At 39.0% G+C, this 9,719-nt stretch overlaps 1 protein-coding gene across 1 annotated transcript in view; it reads right to left on the bottom strand.

Annotated features, from left to right (window-relative positions):
* Positions 1-2,305, bottom strand: part of PDE6A (phosphodiesterase 6A) — a 107,724-nt gene extending 105,419 nt beyond the window's left edge. The window contains exon 1 of the mRNA XM_043980715.1: positions 1,832-2,305. Within this exon, the coding sequence (XP_043836650.1) occupies positions 1,832-2,305 (474 nt within the window). The remainder of the gene's footprint in view (positions 1-1,831) is intronic.
* Between the last annotated feature and the right edge of the window lie 7,414 nt (positions 2,306-9,719).

The following is a 9,719-nucleotide window of genomic DNA, read 5'->3' on the forward strand; positions in this document are numbered from 1 at the left end:
GCCTCTCTTTTATGTAACTCAAATCAATTACCTCATTCTTTTGTCTTGGATGTGCCAAGAAGGATAGGGAGAGAAGGCTCATTAAAAAATAGTCTATTGGCAGAGCAGCTAGGTGGCACAGTGGATAGAGCACTGGCCCTGGATTCAGGAGGACCTGAGTTCAAATCTGGTCTCAGACACTTGACACTAGCTGTGTGACCCTGAGTGAGTCACTTAACCCCAATTGCCTCACCAAAAAAAAAAAATAGTCTATCTTTGGTCAACAATGCCAGTGTCACTGAAAATCAGTGCCAACAATGCAGTATAGAAAATGTAAGAAGTCCAGCCTGGCAAGGACATTGCCCATTGGCATGAGGAGAGCCATCTTTGCGAAACTAATAACCTCTCTTATGGGATTCCTCTTTCACACATAAATTATTATTGGGAAACAAGAGGCAACTAGGTGCCACAGTATATAGAGCACTGACCCTGAAGTTGAGAGGACCTGAGTTCAAATCTCACCTCAGACACTTCCTAGCTGTGTGACCCTGGGCAACTCACTTAACCTCAATTGCCTTAAACATCTGGGGCCATTTCCAGTCGTTCTGATATATATTTTGCCACTGGACATAGATGGCTCTGGACGAGAGTGAGGTGGTGAGCCTGCATAGCCCTCCCTCACTTAAATCCAATTCACTGCAAAGTCATGACATCACCCCCCCATGCCATGCTCTTCTTTGGTAATGAAGGACAAACAACAACAACAATTTTTTTTTGATGAGGTAATTGGGGTTAAATGACTTGCCCAGGGTCACACAGCTAATAAGTGTTAAGTGTCTGAGGCCAGATTTTAACTCAGGTCCTCCTGGATCCAGGGCCCATGCTCTATCCACTGCGCCACCTAGCTGCCTCTAACAACAACAATTATTGAGGAGCCATTTCAACTTTACTTACTCAATTTCCCTCATTCCTGGTGCCCAAACCCAGCACCCAGTCTACTCAGGGAATCCTGTCTGCAGTAGAAGCAGCAAATCTGTCTGAAGCCAGGCATCTAGGTCTCTTTAAAAGTCAGACCCTCTATAACCAGAACCCTCATGCTGAGACTATCATACATGCAAGTTATTTCCCCCATGCTAGTGAAAATGCCTAAACCTGAGGACACTGAAGCAGCATATTGAGAGGACTATAAAGTTAGTTCATTTAGTCCAACACCTCATTTTACAGAGGAGGAGATTGAAGGGCAGAGAAGGTCAATAATTTGCTCAAGTACACACTGGTGGTAAGGAGAGGAGCCCAACTTTTTGACTCCAAATCCAATTCTCTTTTATTCTCAGGCCAACAGAGACAGACAACAGGGAAGGCAAAATTTCACATTTAAAGGTTTGAAAATAAGCCCTTTTCTGATGGCAGCAAAGGGTCAGAGAGAATCAGAGAAGCCAAGAAGAATTTGTATATTGGCTGAATAGGAAATAGCCACATATTCTCATTCTCCTAGCCCTAGTAGTGCCATGAATGTTTGATCTATCTATTTGCCTTAGTTTCCATAGAACACATTTGCACGAAGTCAGGGCTTCTTAACCTGATCAATGGTATCAAACTCAAATAGAAACAGATCCCTGTTTCTATTCATGGACCACTTTGGCCACTTGGTGACTGCCCACCCATACAGCAGACCTCCAGAAATGGCTCCCACACCATAGAACCACTCCTCACAGAGAGAGCCAACTGGATACCCACACCCCCATCACGAACTCCCCTTTTGTTCCCCGAAGGAATAAAAACTGTGCCCTTCTCACTCCACCTCCATCCCCCTAGACCCAGGAGTCCCCTGGACACATGGGACATCCAATACCTCTTCTACATTGGGGACGTTCACAAGTTTTTTTGAATGTGCTACATGGCCCACCACACCGATATCCAGAGGGAAGACGATCTCCGAGTCAGGCACCACCAGGCAGTCCTCCAAGACTGCATCTTTATGGACATTGAAGAGCCTTGTGGCCAGCTCCGCAATTCCATTCCGTGCACGGTACATGAACAGACTCATTCGATCGGCCTGAAGGAGAAAGCAGAGCTTCTTCATGACGTTGAACATAGATTTCTCAGGTTGCAGGTTCTCCTGGAAATCTCGGAGGAGGTCGAAGATAATCTCACTCTCTTCCACACTGGTCAAGGAGTGGAAGTGACTGAAATCAACAGCTGCTTCCTTGGCACCCAATAGCCCAGAGATGACTCTGGCCCTGAACTGGAGGTTGTAGTACCTCTTAGCAAAGCCAACATTAGCATCCAGGAACTTCTCCACCTCCGCCGCGGTCACTTCCCCCATCTTTGAGTTTAGCAACCCTCGGTGTTGCAGAGAGACCGAGGCTCACTTTCAAAAAGCAGTTTAAGAAATAAAATTAGTCTATAGGGAACCAAACAGTTTCCTTTCTGACGATCTCAGCTCTGATTTCGACATGGTATGGTCTCAGCTATAAGTCCTCTTGAAGCAGGGATTTAGGGCAGGAAACTGGGGGGGTGGGCACAGATAGGGCATTAATTCCTCCCAGGTGCTTCATGGGATTATGTAACTCAGCCAAGGTGCACTAGAAAGCCATTTAAGCATATTCCCTTTGGAGAATCAGACAGCACTAGAGGTTGCCAGAGTACTAGATGGTTGCTGAGTACACCCATGTAGACACTGATCTGGTAACAACAATTTTACCCCCACACTCCCTATCAAAGTTATCTGAATTCCTTCCCACCCCCAGAAAGCCCCTATTTGTGTTGCAACCAATCTATTTTCTTCAAGTGGTTAGTTTATAGTAAACTACTCCCGGAAATTTCATATACCTTCCTTCATATAGCTATGAACATTCACAGCATTGTTGATAGGGATGGCAAGGTCTTAGAGTTTTGTTATAGGTCTCCTCTCTTCAACAATTTATCATCCATTGCTGGCTTTTTTTTTTTTTACATTTTCTTTTTTAAAAATGAATTTATGGGGCAGCTAGATGGCGCAGTGGATAAAGCACCGGCCCTGGATTCAGGAGTACCTGAGTTCAAATCCAGCCTCAGACACTTGACACTTACTAGCTGTGTGACCCTGGGCAAGTCACTTAACCCCCATGGCCCTGAAAAAAAAAATTTATGAATATCCTTTTTCCTTACCAAAATTTCTCCCAGAATTCTTCCTTTTCCCCTCCCAGAGAGCCATCCTATATACCAATATTTTAAAGGGAAAAAAGCAGCAAAACTGATTAATACATTGAAAAAAATCTAAACATATGCACAATGTTCCACACCACTGGATCTTCCACTTCTGCAAAGGCATTGGTTGGAAATGTCTTGTTATATTTCTTCTTTGGAGCCGTGCTTACTCTTTGTAACTTTTGCCACATTTACTTGGATTGTTTTGTGGTTGTTCTTTCCATTTCATGGTTAAAGCTGTATTTACTGTTTTCTTGGCTCTGCACATTTCACTCTATACCAGATTCTGTAAATCTTTTCCGTATTTGTCATTTCTTATGGCACAATGATATTCCATTACATTCGTGTACCACGATTTATTTAATAATTCCTCAATCTATAGGAATATGCATTGTTTCCAAAGTTTATTTTTGCTATCACCAAAACTGTTGCTATAAATATTTTGATATATATGGGGACTTTCCTCTTATCAATGACCTCCCTGGGGTATAAACCTAGTAAATGGTCAAAAATTATAAACATTTAAATCATTTTATTTGCATAATGCCAAATTGATATCCAATATAGTTGGTTTGATGGCTCCATCAACAATGAACTAGCAAGCCCATGTTCCTGTAACTCCTCTCTCATTGACTAGGCCTATCTTTTGTCATTTTTACCAATTTGCAGAGTGGAAGGTGAAACCTCAGGGTTGTTTTGATATCCATTTCTCTTATGATTTGGGGTGTTCATTCTTAAGCTGGTTAATAACTTGCAATTCTTCTTTTGAGAACTGTTTATTCACATCCTATAAGCACTTACCTATTGAGGAATGGCTTTTAAAAAATATAATTTGAGGTCTGGAAGTGCTACTCCCCTTTTGTTACTTCCTCTTTTCATTATTTTCCCTTGATACTTTAGATGTTTTGTTTCTTAAAATGAATTTTGTTATTTGTTACTGAATTCTGTAAAGTACCCCTTTGATAGTTTAATTGGTAAAGCATTATAACTTTAAATTAACCTTAGGAATATTTTCATTTTTATTACATTGGAATAGCTCAGAAATGAGTGCTGAATATTCTTCCAGCTATTTAAGCCGTTCTTTATCTAGCACTTTGTAATTGACTCTAAGTATGTTGTATGCCTTGGTAGACTGGTCACCAAGCATGTTATGCAGTTTGTAGTTATTTTGAATGGTATTTCCCTTCTATTATTGCCTCTCAGATTTCATGTTATAATATAGAAGTATTGTTGACTTTTGTAGGTTTATTTTGTACCCTTCTGACCTTGCTAAAGTTATTGTCTCAATTGCTGATTCTCTGGAATTTCCTAAATAAACCATCATGTTATCAGTAAATAGGGATAGTTTTATCTCCTTTACATATCTTTTTGCTTTTAATTTCTTTCTCCTGTCTTACTAATAATGCATTTCTAGAACTATATCAAATAATAGTGGGATGAGTGGCTATTCTTACTCTACTCACATTTATTGGGAAAGCTTCTAGTATATTCGCATTGCACATAATGCTTATTTTCTTATTGTAGGTAGATACTTTTATAATATTCAAAAAGGTACTCTCTGCCTATACTTTTTTTGTAATTCATTTTTTTTCTCTTAACATTTTTCTCTATATCTTTTTTTTTTTTTGGTAAGGCAATTGGGGTTAAGTGACTTGCCCAGGGTCACACAGCTAGTAATTGTTAAGTGTCTGAGGTCGGATTTGAACTCAGGTCCTCCTGAATCCAGGGCCGGCACTCTATCCACTGTGCCACCTAGCTGCCCCTCTGCTTATACTTTTAGAGCCTGTAGGGAAATATTTTATTATATTGTTCAGAAAATCTTATTTAATGTTTTTTAACCTAACTTTATGTGGCTAGAAAATTATCTAACTTAAAAGTATAGGCATATACTCCCTTTTCTAGATGAGAAAAATGAGGCCCAGACATGAGAAGAAACTTGCCCGAGGTTACACACACAGTTAATTACTGAACCAGGACTCAAAACCAGGTTATTTTCCTCTCAAGTCCTTTTGACTAGGGCTTCTTAAACTTTCTCTACTTGTGACCCCTTTTTGCCTGAGAAATTTTTACATTACCCCAGGTATATAGGTATAAAGTTATACTTTCACTGTTGCCAAATTTTTCAAAATCCCCACATTCAGTTATGTGACCCCCACAGTTTAAGAGGCTAGGTTTTAGATCAGACTATTGTCCCCCCTGGTCTTAGATATTTTAAGATTGAGGATTTCCCAATTTGGGGCATCAATTAAAAAAAAAATTTGTATTGCTGTCTTTTGTTTTTACATCACCTGCATTTCATACTTATCCTTATTGTTTCCCCCTACCAGAGAGCCATCCTTTATTATTTTTTCTTTTTCTTCTTTTATTTTTTAATCATAAAAGTATTTTATTACTTTCCAGTTACATGAAAAGATAGTTTTCAACATTTGTTTTCATAAGATTTTTAGTTCCAAATTTTTCTCCCTCCCTCCCCAAGACAGAAAGCAATCTGATATAGGTTATATATGTACAATAACATTAAACATATTTCTACATTAGTCATGTTGTGAAAGAAGAATCAGAACAAAAGGGAAAAACCTCAAAAAAGAGAAAAACAAAAACAAAAACAAAAAGTAAAAACAGTATGGTTCAATCTGCATTCAGAATCCACAGTTCTTTTTTCTGGATGTGGAGAACATTTTCCATCATGAGTTCTTTGGAATTGTCTTGGGTCATTGCAATGTTGAGAAGAGCCAAGCCTATCCCAGTTGATCATCACACAATGTTGCTGTTACTATGTTCAATGTTCTCCTGTTTCCACTCACTTCACTCAGCATCAGTCCACTTAAGTCTTTCCAGGTTTTTCTGAAATCTGCCTGCTTATAATTTCTTAAAGTGCAGTAGTATGCCATTATATTCATATATCACAACTTGTTCAGCCATTCCCCAGTTGATGTGCATGCCCTCAATTTCCAATTCTTTGCCACCACAAAGAGAGTTACTATAAGTATTTTTGTACATGTGGGTCCTTTCCCCTTTTCTATGATCTCTAGACCTGGTAGTGGTATTATGGGTCAAAGTGTATGCACAGTCCCATAGCCCTTTGGACATAGTTCTAAATTGGAGAGCCATCCTTTATAATGAAGAATAGAAAAAGAGGCAGGAAGAAAGTTCATCAAAACTAATCAACACATTGAAAAAGTCTGACATTATATGCAGTATTCCATATGCATAGTCTTCAACTTCTACATAAACATGGGGCAGAGAAAGTATCTTTTCCTGTCATTGACCTTGGTGTGGGTATCTGGGCAATTTTTTTTAAATAGAATTTTATTTTCCAAAATATATGTAAAAACAAATTTTAACATCAATTTAAAAAAAATTGTTCCAACTTCTCTTCCTCCTCCATTTCCATCCCCCACCCACTAGAACTCAAGCATTTCAAAAGAAATTATACATGAGTAGTCATGGAAAACATTCCCACATTAGCTAGGTTATGAGAAAAAACAGTCCAAAAACTCCCAAAATGTCAGACTGAGGAATTGTCAAAGAGAAAAAAATTAAAAAAAAAAAATGTGTTTCCAGGGGCAGCTAGGTGGTGCAGCGGACAGAGCACCGGCCCTGGAACCAGGAGCACCCGAGCCCAAATCCGGCCCCAGACACCCAACACCCATATCTGGGCAATTTTTAAAAGGGACATTGACAAGCTGGGATATGCCTAAAAGGAGATGATCAATATAATGAGGGATTCATTTGAGGAAATAGTTCATGGTATGGGGTATATTTGGCTTAGAAAAGAGAAGAGTTAGTGATGGAAGTGAATGATGGTTGTTTTCAAATATTTGAATGAAATTATGGAGAAGCAAAGAGCAGCTCCAAATTCTGGAGCTGTCCAACAATGGAATTCCTGGTGAGGTAGATAGGAATAATCATTTATTCAGTGCCTACTATGTGCCAGACACTATGCTAAGCACTTTATAAATATCATCTCATTTGATCCTTACCATAATCCTGGAAGGTAGGTGCTATTATTATTCTCTATTTTACAGTTGAGGAAACTGAGGCAGACAGCCCTGTTCAGAATCACACAGCTAATAAGTATCTGAGGGTAGATTTGAACTCAGGTTTTCCTACTCCAGACCCAGCACTCTATCCATTCAGCCACCTGGCTGCCTCACTACACAGGTAGTATGCTTCCCTTCCCTGATGGTGGCCAAGAGGAGGAAGGTAACCACCTTTCAGGGATACTACAAATGGAATTCCTTGCACTGGGTCAAATTGAAACTAAGACTTCTGAGGTCCCTTCTAATTTGGGGAGTTTAGGATTCTAAGATTCCATTGTTTTTTTGTTTGTTTTGGTTTTTTGTTTTTTGGGGTTTTTTGGCGGGGCAATGGGGGTTAAATGACTTGCCCAGGGTCACACAGCTAGTAAGTGTCAAGTGTCTGAGGCCAGATTTGAACTCAGGTACTCCTGAATTCAGGGCCAGTGCTTTATCCACTGCACCACCTAGCTGCCCCCGATTCCATTGTTTTTTTTTTTTTAATTAATAAAGTATTTTTTTTCTGTTACATGTAAAGATAGTTCTCACCTTTTGTTTATAAAAGCTTTACAATTTCAGATTTTTCTCCCTCCCTCCCCTCCCTCCCCCCCTCCCCTAGACAGCAGGTAATCTGATATAGGTTATATATATATACACATAATAACATTAAACATATTTCTGCATTAGTCGTTTTATAAGAGAAAAAATCAGAGCAATGATGAAAAACCTCAAAATAGAAAAAAACAACAGCACCCAAAACAAAAGAAATAGTATGGTTCATTCAGCGTCTATACTCCGCAGTTCTTTTTTTTTTTTTTTCTTGGGTTTGGAGATCCTCTTCCATCACAAGTTCCCTGGAACTCTTTTGTGCCATTGCATTGGTGAGAAGAATATAGTTCATCACAGTAGATCAATACTCAATGTTGATGATACTGTGTACAGTGTTCTTCTGGTTCTGCTCATCTCACTCATCATCGGCTCACGCAAGACCCTCCAGGTTTCTCTGAACTCCTCCTGCTCATCATTTCTTACAGCACAATAGTATTGATTCCATTGTTTTTTTAAGGATCCAAATTTCTTTTAGTCTTTCGTCAGATGCCTTCTCATCACCTGGGCCATTTCAGTTTCTTATCTCTGGAACTCCTACAATTCCTTTTTTTTTTTTTTTTAAAGTGATCAATCAGAACTGTGCCTGCCCACAGTAATCTAGGGGTTGAAAGTTTCAGTAATTTTTTCAGAAAATCTCGTTACTTATTACATTGTGCCTCTGACAGACAAGACAGTATAGGTAAGCTTAGTTTTTCTTTCAAGGTAACTAAATTTTTTTTTAGATGAATTTATCGACCTGTGTAAATTATAAACCTTCTCCCCCACCAAAGGTGTAGAATAATTGGCTGTGCCTAGAACCTTGAACTTTGGACATTCTTTTTTATGGTAGAAGTAAATTACTTCTTTTATTGTAGAGTATGTGCTTTGCTCATATTTATTTCATTAATGAAAGAACACACTGAATAAATGCATAGTGGACTGTGCTCATCTGGCACACTCTGCAGAAGTTGTCAGGTTTGTAAGAAGGTTTCCTTCTTGGAGTCATGTTTGTATAGATTGGGCCTTAAGAGTATGCCAGCATATTGTATGAGCTTGACAAAACTTTCTTTACCTTGGATTTTAAAAAGGACTAACTAATAGGATGGGGCACCACAGCAATATTTTAAATCCCCCTTTTTTTTTTTTTTTGGTGAGGCAGTTGGGGTTAAGTGACTTGACCAGGGTCACACAGCTAGTAAGTGTCAAGGGTCTGAGGTCAGATTTGAACTCAGGTCCTCCTGAATCCAGGGCCGGTGCTCTATCCACTGCGCCACCTAGCTGCCCCCAAATCCTTTTTTTTTGTCAGTGACCATATCATCTCCTTGCTCAAGATGCTGAAGTAGCTTATTTTTGCCCCAGGATAAAATCCAAACTCCTTAGCTTGACACAAAAGGCCCCTAATAATATGTCTCCAAACAACTTGCCAGATTTATTTTATATTATTCTCCATCATACATATAATTCTCCTTCATAAGTCAACATTTCAGCTAAATAGATCCCTTACTGTTCTCTGATCTCTACATGCCAACTTCCACTGTCTTTGAACAAACTGTTCCTCATACCTGGAATGAACTTCCTTCTCATGTCCAGGTCTCTTATGATCCTTGGTTTCCTTTAATGCTCAGAAGAGCTTTTCCTTCCCCCTTCCCCCCTAACTAATGTTTTCTCCTTCTTGAATTGTCTTGTATTTACTTCTTTGTTGTATCCCCTGTAGGATGTAAGAAAGATATTTGAGGACAGAGAATGTTTTTCATTGTTTTTGTATCTACAATGCTATGCACATGCTAAGTGCTTATTAAATGTTTATTGAATTGAATCGAATTATAGGATTTAACAGTCCACAAGGCATCCCTTTTCCTTCCTCTCTCAGTTCTAGAACCTCTCCATTTTAATATATTTTAATAAGCTTAATGCTTATGGAAAATAATCATAAGAACTTTGAGC

Source organism: Dromiciops gliroides, chromosome 2 (genome assembly GCF_019393635.1).
Source record: "Dromiciops gliroides isolate mDroGli1 chromosome 2, mDroGli1.pri, whole genome shotgun sequence".
Taxonomy (NCBI): Eukaryota; Metazoa; Chordata; class Mammalia; order Microbiotheria; family Microbiotheriidae; genus Dromiciops; species Dromiciops gliroides.